This window comes from Hippoglossus hippoglossus, chromosome 1 (assembly GCF_009819705.1).
Source record: "Hippoglossus hippoglossus isolate fHipHip1 chromosome 1, fHipHip1.pri, whole genome shotgun sequence".
Lineage (NCBI taxonomy): Eukaryota > Metazoa > Chordata > Actinopteri > Pleuronectiformes > Pleuronectidae > Hippoglossus > Hippoglossus hippoglossus.
The window spans coordinates 30020169-30033683 of NC_047151.1; the positions used below are offsets into that span (position 1 = coordinate 30020169).

At 46.4% G+C, this 13515-nt stretch overlaps 3 protein-coding genes across 3 annotated transcripts; 1 reads left to right on the plus strand and 2 right to left on the minus strand.

Moving 5' to 3' along the window:
• The first annotated feature begins 784 nt into the window (after positions 1-784).
• Positions 785-2473, plus strand: LOC117764023 (tripartite motif-containing protein 16-like). The gene has a single exon (XM_034589432.1). It carries the CDS (start codon positions 785-787, stop codon positions 2471-2473), a length of 1689 nt encoding a protein of 562 aa, XP_034445323.1.
• A 4367-nt stretch (positions 2474-6840) lies between these two features.
• Positions 6841-11125, minus strand: kat14 (lysine acetyltransferase 14). Its single transcript, XM_034589214.1, has 10 exons — positions 10841-11125; positions 10616-10737; positions 10337-10458; positions 9806-9978; positions 9292-9726; positions 8598-9193; positions 8301-8434; positions 8051-8226; positions 7775-7965; positions 6841-7237 (listed from the first exon to the last, which is right to left on the minus strand). The coding sequence occupies exons 1-10, from the start codon at positions 11097-11099 to the stop codon at positions 7064-7066; spliced, it is 2382 nt and encodes a 793-aa protein (XP_034445105.1). The 5' UTR covers positions 11100-11125; the 3' UTR covers positions 6841-7063.
• On the minus strand, positions 10891-12386 carry LOC117764733 (protein PET117 homolog, mitochondrial). The gene is made up of 3 exons (XM_034590758.1): positions 12232-12386; positions 11528-11674; positions 10891-11127 (listed from the first exon to the last, which is right to left on the minus strand). Exons 1-3 carry the CDS (start codon positions 12325-12327, stop codon positions 11083-11085), a joined length of 288 nt encoding a protein of 95 aa, XP_034446649.1. The 5' UTR covers positions 12328-12386; the 3' UTR covers positions 10891-11082.
• Positions 12387-13515: the final 1129 nt, after the last annotated feature.

Consider the following 13515-nt stretch of genomic DNA (forward strand, 5'->3'; position numbering starts at 1 on the left):
CTGTGTCTATAGAAATGTGAGGAGCATCCTCAGACAGAACAGAACTCTGCTGCCAGGACTCTCACCAGAGTCAACAGGTTGGAACACATCTGGTTTAGCCTCTTTACACTGACTCTCAGTTTCTAACGAGTTGAAGCTTCTTTTTCTGTCATCTTCTGTCATCCATTTGAACAAAGGACTAATGGATTCTTTGTGCTCTTTTTGTGTATGTGTGTATTGTTATGATGTGTATGGGTTGTGTGTGACTACTGTTTACAAACCAAACGGCCCCTCGGGGACAGTAAAGACGACCTTAACCTTAACTTAACCTTTATTCTACTTTGTTAGTTCTTCATTCTTCGTTGAGTGAGTTTGTATTTGTTATTTTTACGAGTTTTTCTTTGTTAGTTTTGAGATGTGCTTTATAGATTAAGATGTGATTTATTATTATTAAATGCATCTATTTGATTTGACTTTAATTGTTCCTGTGTGTTGTGAATGAAGGAGAACACACTCTGCCTCTCACTGAATCTCCTCTTAACACCAGGTGGGAACAGGCCGCTGTGAAATGCAGTAAATCCTGAAACACCAACAACTTCTTCCTCAAACACAACCAGTTCCTCCCAGTCAGGATGTGTCTGTGTCTCCTCCCTTCACAGACGTGTCAGTGTAAGAACCAGTGAACAACAAGCTGTGACCTGTGGGAGATGAGTCACTGCAGGGAGTGAACGAGAGGGGGAGGAGCAGAGATCTGTTCCTGTTCAGAGGAAGTGAAACTGTTCTACAGTCTCTGGCACCAGCTGAAATGGCGCAGCAAGAAAATCAACGGGACAGAGAAAGATTCTGCTGTTCGATCTGTCTGGATCTACTGAAGGATCCGGTGACTACTGGCTGTGGACACAGCTACTGTATGAGCTGTATTAACACCCACTGGGACAAAGAGGAGGAGACAGGAAGCTACAGCTGCCCTCAGTGTAGAGAGACCTTCACACCGAGGCCTGTCCTGGTGAAAAGCACCATGTTAGCTGATTCACTGGAGGAGCTGAAGAAGACTGGACTCCAAGCTGCTCCTGCTGATCACTGCTATGCTGGACCTGAAGATGTGGCCTGTGATGTCTGCACTGGGAGGAAACTGAAAGCTCTCAAGTCCTGTTTGGTTTGTTTGGCCTCTTATTGTGAAAAACACCTCCAGCCTCATCTTCAGTCAGCTCCATTGAAGAAGCACAAGCTGGTGGAGCCCTCGGAGGAGCTCCAGGAGAACATCTGCTCTCGTCACGATGAGGTAATGAAGATGTTCTGCCGCACTGATCAGCAGTGTATCTGTTATCTCTGCTCTGTGGAGGAACATAAAGACCACGACACAGTGTCAGCTGCAGCAGAAAGGACTGAGAGGCAGAGAGAGCTCGGGCTGAGGAGACAAACAATCCAGCAGAGAGTCCAGGACACAGAGAAAGATGTGAAGCTGCTTCCACTGGAGGAGGAGGCCATCAATGGCTCTGCTGATAAAGCAGTGGAGGACAGTGAGAAGATCTTCACTGAGCTGATCCGTCTGCTGGAGGAAAGAAGCTCTGATGTGAAGCAGCAGATCAGATCCCAGCAGCAAACTGAAGTGAGTCGAGTCAGAGAGCTTCAGGAGAGACTGGAGCAGGAGATCACTGAGCTGAAGAGGAAAGACCATGAACTGAAGCAGCTCTCAGACACAGAGGATCACAACCAGTTTCTACACAACTACCCCTCACTGTCACCACTCAGTGAATCTACACACTCATCCAGCATCAGGATCCGTCCTCTGAGGTACTTTGAGGACGTGACAGCAGCTGTGTCCCAGGTCAGAGGTCGACTACAGGACATTCTGAGTGAGACAGAGACAGAGATTTTACAGATTGTGTCTCAAGTGGATGTTTTACTGCCACAACCAGAGCCAGAGACCAGAGCTGACTTCTTAAGATATTCACAGGAAATCACACTGGATCCAAACACAGTAAACAGACGTCTGTTATTATCTGAGGGAAACAGAAAAGTAACACATATGAGTGAAGATCAGTCTTATCCTGATCACCCAGACAGATTCACTGGTTGGCCTCAGGTCCTGAGTAGAGAGAGTCTGACTGGACGTTGTTACTGGGAGGTGGAGGTGGGGGTGGAGGTGGAGGTGGGAGGAGGAGTTGGTGTAGCAGTCACATACAAGAATATCAGCAGAGCAGGACGCTCACATGAATGTGTATTTGGATCAAATGATAAATCTTGGTCATTATATTGTGATGGAAAGAGTTATAACTTTCGTTACAACAGCATCAAGACTCCAGTGTCAGGTCCTCGGTCCTCCAGAGTAGGAGTGTACCTGGATCACAGTGCAGGTGTTCTGTCCTTCTACAGAGTCTCTGGCACCATGACTCTCCTCCACAGAGTCCAGACCACATTCACTCAGCCTCTCTATGCTGGAGTTTATGTTTGGTGGGATGGATCCACAGCTGAGTTCTGTAAACTCAAATAGACTCGAGTCATTAAAAGCAGTGATTTAGATTCTGTGTGTAAATCTTGAACTTCTTCTGTCTCCATGTTTGTTGATCAAAGTTCGTCGTGGTGACGTTTCTGCTCCGCACAGAGATCAGCTGTCAATCAAACACTGACCTTCCTTTATCACACATATTCAGTTCTCACTTTGTAAAGACAGAAATCTATAATTACACTGACATGAATGTGTTTGAAAGAACTAATGTTGCTGTTGTTTTCTGAATCAAAGCAGAAATCAGGTTGTGTGATGCTTTAGAACCTGGATCGATCCTGATTAGTGTTGCAAAGGGGCGGAACATTTCTGGAAACTTTCTGGAAACTTTCTGGAAACTTTCCACGGGAAGTTAAGCTCAGGAATTTGGGAAATGTTGACACTTTTTTTGCAAAAGTTAGCCAATAACAGGGAAGTTAAAGGAAGTTGAAAACTCAGCTGGACCCTGGATGCAGCTCGTTGGGAACATTGTCTGCCAGAAAAGTAAACCTGTGACTTTGTGTTGTTGTTGAACGTCTTTGTCATTACCTAGCATGTTGATTACTTGTTACACTGAAGCCATGTTCATGTTAATACCAAGTTCATTTGTATACAGGAGGCTAACTTTTTACAGCCGTGAGAGTAGGATGTATGTACAGTTGCAATCAGAAATATTCAACCCCCCCAAAGATTTTAAGGATTTATCAATCAAAGTTTTTTCAAAGAGCAAGATTGTGCTTCGGGTGACTTCTTTATGAGTTGAGTGATACAGAAAGTCAACACAGAAAATGCATGATGTAGTATTTGTGTGTAACAGTATATTTTGTTAAGATAGCCATGTCACAATTATTCAACCCCGATATAATATTGTTGTTTTTAAAGCTGTCTGACAGTTTTTATGGCCTCAAGTGGAGTTGAAACATAATGAAGCCTTTGGGAACTCTACAATGATCCTTCATTGGCTTCAGCTGTGATGCGTATATAACCCCCCCCCCCATGAAGGTATTCAAGGTGAGTTGCAATCCTGGGAAAGACAAAGGAGCTTCCACAAAAGATCAGAGAGAGGAGATTATTTCATCACACCTGAAGGGCCTTGGGTAGAAGAAGATTTCCCAAAAGAGACATCATTGGGAGCATTATACAGAAGTTTAAAACTTATGGAACAGCCCAACATTTCATCAAGGGCCCTCAGCAACTTGGTCAGAGCAACTAAGAGAAACCCCCGTGTGACTGCAAGACACCTACAGGATGACCTGATGAAGGCTGGTACAAGTGCTTCAGGGGCAACTATAAGATGTGCACTGAATAAACAAGGACTTCATGGCCGGACTCCAAGACGCACTCAGCTCTTGACCACAAGGAACATCAAAAGTCCACTAGAATATGCCAGGAGGAATTTGGATAAGACGACAGAGTTTTGGGCGACAGTTCTATGGACTGATGAAACCAAACTGGAACTGTTTGGACATATGGACCAGCGGTATGTCTGGCGTGCGAAAGGCCAGGCTTATGACCAGAAGAATACCATCCCCACGGTCAAGCATGGAGGTGGGTCATTGATGATGTGGGGATCATTTAAAGAGGAATGTGATGCCTTCTGTTGACAAATGAAACCTTGGTGATCATTGGACTTTCCAGCAAGACAATGATCCCAAGCACAACCTCCACGTCAACCAAAGCTTGGTGGAGAAAAAGATCCTGGAACGTCCTGGAGTGGCCTTCTCAGTCACAGGATTTACATCCGATTGAAACTCTTTGGTGGGATTTAAAGAAGGCAGCTGCAGCACGGAAGCCATCAAACCACTGAGCTAGAGGCTCTTGCACGTGAAGAATGGACAAAGATTCCGATCGAGAGGTGTAAGAAGCTTGTCAGCACTTACCGAAAACGTTTGTTAGAAGTTATAAAAGCTAAAGGACGAGCCACAAAGTCCTGAAGCTGGGGGTTGAATAATACTGCACATGTATTAAAAGAGTTAATTCAACTTCTGTTGTCAAAATAACTCAAATGTATCAATAAATATTTGTTGTTGTTTAATGAGTTTTTTTGTCATTTATTGTCATTATCTTTCATCCACATCACTGTAATGTCTTTTGAGGGGAGGGGCTTGAATAATTCTGATTCAACTGTATGTCCACACAAAGGTGCACCATCACCTCGATTACTCGCGGCTGTGGGGGTCCATCAAAAAAAAGAGTTGGGCGACTTATCAAAAATAAAAGTAATTACCGCAAATTAAAGGCTGAGCAATAAAAACGTCATTCAAAACTGTATTTTAAAGATGTATGGAATGCAGCACACGCTGCGTTTCTTTGCAAAGGATGTAGCTATTGTAAACCAAATTGACAGAATGAATGGATTTGTGTTTTATTTTTCTCTCAACCCGACATGATCAAATGAAAGTCCGAAGTCCTCTTGTCCGAGAAAGCTCGCTGTATCCATTATCGATTGACAACGCAGACAGGTGACTGGATTTATAGTCCACAGGAACAGAACCGTCTCGCTGGCAAGTGGCTAACGTTAGCAATTCTACATCTCGCAGCACGATCTTGGTGAAACAACCCGATTTAATGCAAATTCAGTTGAATTTCAACCCTGCACTGTGCGTTCCTCCATCACAGCACATCGCAGCCAAACGCTCAGACCAGAGGCTTGAGAAGCTTGACTAATTCATTTTACATTCAGAATGGGACTTGTTTGGGGGGGGGGGGCAGGGGGTCATAGGGAATACATTTATTTTATTCTTCACGATGTGTTTTAACTAGATGTGAGCACTGATGGTGTTTCGTCTGTGCCTGAACCTCCAGACGACGACGAGATTGAGACGGAGGGAATGATGGACTATAGTGGCATCCGATCTTGATGGTGGATCCTGATCGTGGTGGATCCTCATAGTCCTGACCCGTGGACTATGATCACATCAAGTCTGCTTGATATATAATATGTCTCCTCAGATACTCGACCATTACTGACAATAATCCATCAGTTCATTGACCTTCAGCTACAAAGTGTTTATTCTAATCAAAGCTGTAAATACTCTGATCTCTCTGATGTTCTCTGTTCCACGGGACATCTGTTCACTTGTGTCCGTCCTGGGAGACGGATCCTCACATGTGTCTCTGAGGATCCGTCCTGGGAGACGGATCCTCACATGTGTCTCTGAGGATCTGTCCTGGGAGACGGATCCTCACGTGTCTCTGAGGATCCGTCCTGGGAGACGGATCCTCACGTGTCTCTGAGGATCTGTCCTGGGAGACGGATCCTCACGTGTCTCTGAGGATCTGTCCTGGGAGACGGATCCTCACGTGTCTCTGAGGTTTCTACCTTCTTTACCTGTTAAAGGTTTTAGTAGATTGACTCTTGTTGAGGGTTAAGGACAGAGGACGTCTCACCTTGTTAAAGACCATGAGACAAACTGGGATTTGTGAATATGAGACTATACTAATAAAACTTGATTGATTGAAAGTTCTACTCACAAATGGATTAAGTCAAAAATGTCATTTTTAAAATTTGTATTAGAAATGTTTGCATGAATGTCTGCTTATGACAAAACGAAATGTTTATATTTATGTCTGTATATGACAAGGTAAATACAGTCAGTATAAATTACCCTAAAATTTCCAGTTTATTCCCATGGAAAGAATATTCCCGGAATTTTGCGATCCTGATCCCGATCCTGATCCTGATCCCGATCCCGATCCCGATCCTGATCCTGATCCTCATCAATGAGCTGATTCTTTGTTCTTTTCTTTTCCACATGTGAGACGGAGGTGAAACAAACTGATTGTGTGTCCATGAAATCACTGAACAAGAGTCACTGAACAGACTTTACTGATGAAGTGATCAATGAACTCAGAGCGTCAACATGTCCAACAGACCAACTGCACTCTGGTTGGATTTACAGAGCATCAGTGTTATGGGATGTTTGGTCACATTGTAAATGTGGAACCTGGTTTGTTTTTATCACGGCTCATCTCTGTAAAGTGTGAATCCACTCGTCCTCGTTGTATTTACATATTTAGTGAACGGGCATATTGATCAGCTGCTGCGTAGGTTTCTGTTCTTTTTGATTTTCCTGATCTGAACCAGCAGTTCCATTGGACAGTGTCCTGATCGAGTCCTGATCGAGTCCCTGAGGGTTTGTCCTGCAGCTCTCATCACGTGATCAGCTTTTTGTGAATTCAGAATCCACTAGAGGGCAGTGTTTCACATCTGTCTCATATTTTATTTCATGTAAAATCAAACAGCAGCAGAAACATTGCAGCAGCTGTTACTTTCTGTTTCCTGTAGAGGGCGACAGTTTCACACCTCCAAGAACAGTTACTGTCTCACAGCACCCCCTGCTGGACAAACTGCTCAATGTGGTTCACATCAGAAAATATTTTGTCTGTAAAAACATTTTAAATTTTGAATTTAATGACTCAAACATTCAGATGTTTAACTGATGATGAACAGAAACAAGTTCAGACAACAACAAAGTCACGATTTTATGAACGAGAAAAACTAGAAATCAGAAGCTTCATCCTGATTGGCTGTAACCAACAGTCACATGTCTCCTCCCTCGGCAGCAGGTCCAGACGGACTCGCTCTGTCCATCGGCATCATCGTCTCAGTCGGAGGAAGAAGGCGTGGCGGCACTCGGTGCTGTCCACAGGGTAGTACTTATCATAGAAGTCCAGGATGTACTCTTCAGCCTTGAAACCAAACTTCTGATACAACAGCATGGCGGGATTACTGGCCGACACGTGTAGCGTCACGTCCTTCCCCATACACGTCTGAAACACACACAGACATGTGACCACTAACACACCCACACAGAGTTTCAACGTTCTTAACGTAACTGGACATTTGATTTGATCTGGGAGCTCGACGTCCTACGGTCAAGTCGTCACGTTCTTCGACTTTTAAGATTGAGTGTCGTTACTAATGGAAAAAATCCTAAACAACACAACAATGCAAACTCGCAATTAGCATTTGTCAGTTGACAAAACAGACGCAGCAGAGCAACACTAAACAACAACCGTTTTCTACTCTTATGTAAAAACAGATTTTTGTATTCTTCTTGCCACGTACAATCATCCTGTGTGTATAGACTGTACATACTTCTCTTGTCTACCTCGTTCTGAGCTGCCTGCTGCTGTAACAAGGGAATTTCCCCGTGTGCATCAGTAACTGCTCGTCTGTATTATCGTCTTACAAGAGCTAGTGCCAACTCAAGCCCATTCCAGGACACCACGCCCTCTGGTGGCTTCCAGATGGTTACAGCCCATCTGTTTGCCCTGTGACCCCAGCGATGACCTGCAGCGCCTCACCTGGATGAGGTGGTAGATCATGAAGGTGCCGATGCCGGCTCTCCTCCACTCAGGGTGGACCTGCAGGAACGAGATGTAGGCCTCGTTGTACTTCACGTCCGGCACCATGAAACCGAAGCCGATCACGACTTTCTGGTAGAGGACGACCACGCTGAAGTCCGGGTACTGCAGACACTCGGAAAGGTCCACACCTGGAGGAGGAGGAGTACTGGCGTGATTAGAGACAGATAGATGGGGGGGCAGTTGTGGGTGAGTAGAAGGATGCATCTGTGCTACCTGGCCAGAAGCTGTCGTGACACATGGCGTTGACGGAGGGGATGTGGTTTGGTCGGACGTAGCAGTAGTCGATGGGGGCGTTGGGCTCCGGCACCCAGTCGGGCTCGGCTCTGTGAGGGTGAGCTCGGATCTCCGCCAACAACTTGAGCTTCACCGGACGACTCTCGTAATCCCTCCTGAAGAACAAGCACAGAAGAGTTACAGATCTTCTACTTCTACTGAAGAGACTCAACGTTTTGGGAAACCTTACCTGATGAACGGTTTCAGGATTCTGGACGTATACGGACTCTTGATGCTCTGGTCCAAACTTCCCTCAGCTCCCATCAGACGGTGCCAGAAGGACACAGACGGCTGCTGGACACCTCGTCTGCTGGAGAAGTTGGTCTGAACACAAACACAGTTTAGATTTCACAAGATCAAATCTCACAATGCAACACAGACGTGATGATCAGCAGCTCCAGACTTTGTGCCGTGGCGTCACGCTGCTTCCAGGACAGTGACAGCGGTGAAGACATCGCAGCGATCGGATGTATCAGGATGAACGTACCTGGAAGCGATCAAGAATTCGCAGCTCGTGGCTGTTGGTGCAGTACTTCCCCATGACTCCACCTCCCATCAGTGTCCCCGCCTCCTGGGCACCATAAATCCCTCCCACCAGGCTGAGGGTGGCGTTGACTGCCCGGTCGATGTCCAGCAGGGGGAGTCCTCTCTGCCTCTTGGCCTGGCGGATTAACAGCTTCCTGTGAAGGCGTTTTGCCTGCGGGGTGACGGCCAAGGCCAGCGGGCAGGCGTCCAGCCGGCGCAGCAGCATCCTCTCCTCGTAAAGAGTGAGAGGTGCGTAGCGAGGATTCTGGGAGATGCCACCAGAGCCGTCTGCTTTGTCAGGATGAGTAATCCTCCGCCGCTCAGGACCTCCAGCACCAACACAGCCCCCGGCAGAGAGAGACGGACCTTCACCTCGTCCCACCGGCTCCTCAAAGTCGTCCTCATGCTCACGACCGTCATCCTCCTCGCTGTCTGCTTCACGCTTGATGTGAGGAGGTGCTTGGCGGAGCTTCTTACGGGCGACAAGGCTGGCACTTGGAGGAGGAATGTACTCCATCCCAGGGTCGATCATTCCCTCCGTCTCAATCTCCTCGTCGTCTGGAGGTTCAGGCACAGACGAAACACCATCAGTGCTCACATCTTGTTAAAACTCACATCGTGAAGAAATCACGTGGACGATTTGCACGTTAACTCACCATGGAACAGCGCCTGCGGAGGCATCGCATCCGGGATGAGGTCTGCCTCCGACAACAGGCTGGGTGTCGCTGATTGAGACGCCGGCGTCCCCGGGGCGGAGAAGTCGGGTGAAGGTGATGGTGAAGGGCTGGTGAGCGGTGTTTGGTCTGAAGAGCTGAGGGAGGAGAAATCAATGACCTCGCCTTTCTCCAGGATGAGATCAGGCCGGCGTCCGGTGGTCCCGCTGCGACCTCCGCCCAGTTTGACGGGCGTAGAGGAGGCACTGCGGTCGGTGTAGCCTCCCACTGCCTCTTTCTGCGCCCGTCGGATGTCTTTGGCCTCCTGTGTGCGAGAACGCTTCTCCTTCAGCTGCATGGCGTTTTCCACTGGGTTTCTGGCTCCACGTTTCCTCAGACCCTCCACGGTGATGATCGGGTCCACGACAGGTTTGGAGGCTGAAAGGAAACAAGTTAAATTTGGTTAATTGACCTGTTTTAATTGAATTAACATCTTTGGGCAGAGAGCTCCTGGCACCTTTAGTCTTAGTGGTGGATTTTTCCACCTCTGGTCTCAGGGTCGGAGGTCGATTCTGGACCAGTTTCCACCAGCCTGGTTCACCAAACTCCTGCGCTCCAGAGCGGAAGAAGGTGGGACTACCGACCGACAGGCAGCCGGCCACCGTGCTCCACCATGTCGACGTTTTCTTCCTGTGGAGTCAGAACGTCATCACACCTGCACTGAACACCACATAGTTTCCTGAAATTACCCGGAGGGGCTGTTCGTGAGAACGTAGACGTCCGAGTCAGTTTGTGATGACACTCTCTGGAGGTTTGTCAGCGTGAACTGAAGAACTCGGAGCTGAACGCAGGTTAAAACCAGGTGTGAACAGGAGCAGAGAAAAGGATGTTGGGAGGACGACGTGTGAGAAGCTTTAGATTTCACATCTAATAATCAGATTGATTCAAATATTATTTACGCATTTTTTAAAACAAACAAAAGTAAATTTTCCTGAAACTAAAATTCTCAAAACATCCAGAGTTTCACAAACTGAAACTTAAAACTAACCTTGTTCCCAGCAGGAAGTTCCAGTGTCGACCAATGAAAGCACAGATATCCTCCTTCCACCTGAAGTAACCCTGACGACCCGTTCCCTCCAGAGACAGATTGTACATGGCCAACATCACCACCTGACATGAAAAGACAATGTAACATCCTGTCCAATGTTCAGATTTAAATACCGATAGTTCTTCATGAAGCTGCTACAGCTCCAACATCGTGATACAATTATTATCACAATATTAAGCAGCTGCTCAGATGCAGCTCTTCAGTCTGAGGGACGTTTACCTGCTGCCAGGTGAGTCTCATCCTGTCGAAACTCTCCTTCCCGTCCTCGGAACAGTCGCAGCAGAGGAACTTAAAGAAGTTGTCTCCCTTCAGGTAACTGGGCTGTTCGCCGCGGAGCTGAGCTGAACAGGAATCAAAACTCTTCCATCATCGTGCAGACACAGTAAACAAACAGCTGCAGCTAAACATCTGTTCTGCTCGGAGCGTTCTCATTGGTTGTCTCACCTGCAGGCGTCCACTTGTGGCAGCGGTCGCAGTAGAAGGACATGTCCTCGCAGGCCCAGCTGCCGTCGGCCTCTTCGCCCACGTCACTGGTCAGAGAGTCTCCGCTCTGGTCATGTGACAGATCCACTGAGCCCTGATCCTCCGACTCAACTATCAGCAGCGTCTCCCCCTCCACCTCCCCCTCCTCCAGACCCTCAGAGGCCGACGTACACGCCGCCTCATCCTCACCCGCCCCCAGCGGCTCACTGCTGCTGTCCATCACCGAGCCTCCGGTTCCCAGAATCCACCTGGAAGTGTGGACAGGGGGACAGTGAGAGACGTGTCAGGAGGTGTGTTCGAGGTGGACTCGGTCGGACTGAGTCCTGATCCTGTGACGTGATCTGCCGGCAGCTGTAGCCAATCAGGGCAGAGTTGTGACGTCACAGAGGCGGCTCTGCAGCTGGAGAACATCTGTCTGACTCGCTCCCGCCGTGTTTTCACGTCACGTGATCTGGTGACATGTTGCTGGGCTGGATGAATTTCATTTTAACCATCATGCATTGCATCAGGACCAGCATGCATCACGTTAAAGTGACAGTTCAGCCTGTGCTGCAACGCTGTTCACCCCCGAAACTCCACAAGTGTTGTGTGGGCTCAAACACTTGACACCCCCCCCCCCCCATGAGTGAAGTTTCACTTTCAGCTTACCTGGCTCAGTGCTGCTCCTGTGGGCGGGGCTCTGTCTCTCTCCTCCTTCAGGCGTCTGCTCAGACTCTTCTGCTCCTCCAACCTCCTCAGATTCTCCTTCTTCCTCTCCCAGCGCTCCAGGTCCCTGACGACACCTTCGTGGAGCCGCTGCAGAGATACTAACATATTATGTACATATACATATACATATATATATATATACACATACTGATATATAGTAATAACAGGTCAGCAGTGTAAAACCTCCTGAATCATTAAAATACAAACTAACAAACTTCATTAACACTGAAGTGAATCTAATGAACAGTCAACATGAGGCAGGAAACACTGACCTTCAAAATAAAGGTAGAGGGAACAGTCAGAGGAGGTTCTAACTCACCGACCATCAGAACCATTGGACTTTATTTCATCAGGTTTACAGTCGAGCTGAGTTTCTATGGCAACAAGACAGAAGCAGCTCATCGGATCATTTCTGAAGACAACTTTTATTTTGAAAAGCCAGTTTAACCTGCCTGAGCATCGTGTCTGTGTTTGTTTGTTTGTTTGTTTGTTTGTTACCGAGTTAAATAAAACGATGATGCAGCTTCTCCGTTCAACACCGTCACAGTTGATCGCTAAACGGTGAAACGGTCACTTAACGTCCGGTGACCTCCCGCTTATTAACATGCTAACTGTTAGCGCTGGCCCGGCTCGGCTCGGCTCACCTGTCGGTCCCAGGCCTGGTTGAGGTGAACGGCGGCCACGGTGCTGAGCGTCAGAACCACAGAGACACCGAGCGCCAGCTTGGAGGCTGTAGACATCACGTTAGCTTCCGCTCGTTAGCCTCCTGCTAACTGCTGCTGCTGCTGCTTCTTCTGCGGGACTGCTGCTGACCTGTCTGAGTAGCGCCCCCACAGATCAGCACCGGCACTGCACCACTCTCTGGATAAAACCATCCGGTCATGGATAAATTAAGGATTATATATACATTTGTGACTGTATATAAAGATAATTAGTGACTGTATATAAAGATGATCAGTGACTGTATATAAAGATGATCAGTGACTGTATATAAAGACCATCAGTGACTGTATATAAAGATCATCAGTGACTGTATATAAAGACGATCAGTGACTGTATATAAAGACCATCAGTGAGTGTATATAAAGATGATCAGTGACTGTATATAAAGATGATCAGTGACTATATAAAGAGGATCAGTGACTGTATATAAAGAGGATCAGTGACTGTATATAAAGATGATCAGTGAGTGTATATAAAGAGGATCAGTGACTGTATATAAAGAGGATCAGTGACTATATAAAGAGGATCAGTGACTGTATATAAAGAGGATCAGTGACTGTATATAAAGACCATCAGTGACTGTATATAAAGAGGATCAGTGACTATATAAAGAGGATCAGTGACTGTATATAAAGAGGATCAGTGACTGTATATAAAGATCATCAGTGACTGTATATAAAGATGATCAGTGACTGTATATAAAGACCATCAGTGACTGTATATAAAGATCATCAGTGACTGTATATAAAGATGATCAGTGACTGTATATAAAGACCATCAGTGACTGTATATGAAGACCATCAGTGACTGTATATAAAGACCATCAGTGACTGTATATAAAGATGATCAGTGACTGTATATAAAGACCATCAGTGACTGTATATAAAGATGATCAGTGACTGTATATAAAGACCATCAGTGACTGTATATAAAGATGATCAGTGACTGTATATAAAGATGATCAGTGACTGTATATAAAGACCATCAGTGACTGTATATAAAGATGATCAGTGACTGTATATAAAGATGATCAGTGACTGTATATAAAGACCATCAGTGACTGTATATAAAGATGATCAGTGACTGTATATAAAGACCATCAGTGAGTGTATATAAAGATGATCAGTGACTGTATATAAAGATGATCAGTGACTATATAAAGAGGATCAGTGACTGTATATAAAGATGATCAGTGACTGTATATA

What these genes read in the sequence shown, in the direction of transcription:
- kat14 (XM_034589214.1), bottom strand. Translation starts at nt 11,099, where the DNA reads ATGGACAGCAGCAGTGAGCCGCTGGGGGCGGGTGAGGATGAGGCGGCG. An exon ending in AACTTCCTGCTGGGAACAAG is followed by an intron (nt 9,979 to 10,336) that starts GTTAGTTTTAAG and finishes CTGACTCCACAG; the next exon opens with GAAGAAAACGTCGACATGGT. An exon ending in TCACGACAGCTTCTGGCCAG is followed by an intron (nt 7,966 to 8,050) that starts GTAGCACAGATG and finishes CTCCTCCTCCAG; the next exon opens with GTGTGGACCTTTCCGAGTGT.
- LOC117764733 (XM_034590758.1), bottom strand. Translation starts at nt 12,327, where the DNA reads ATGTCTACAGCCTCCAAGCTGGCGCTCGGTGTCTCTGTGGTTCTGACG. An exon ending in ACCAGGCCTGGGACCGACAG is followed by an intron (nt 11,675 to 12,231) that starts GTGAGCCGAGCC and finishes GTATCTCTGCAG; the next exon opens with CGGCTCCACGAAGGTGTCGT. An exon ending in CAGGAGCAGCACTGAGCCAG is followed by an intron (nt 11,128 to 11,527) that starts GTAAGCTGAAAG and finishes CCACACTTCCAG; the next exon opens with GTGGATTCTGGGAACCGGAG.
- LOC117764023 (XM_034589432.1), top strand. Translation starts at nt 785, where the DNA reads ATGGCGCAGCAAGAAAATCAACGGGACAGAGAAAGATTCTGCTGTTCG.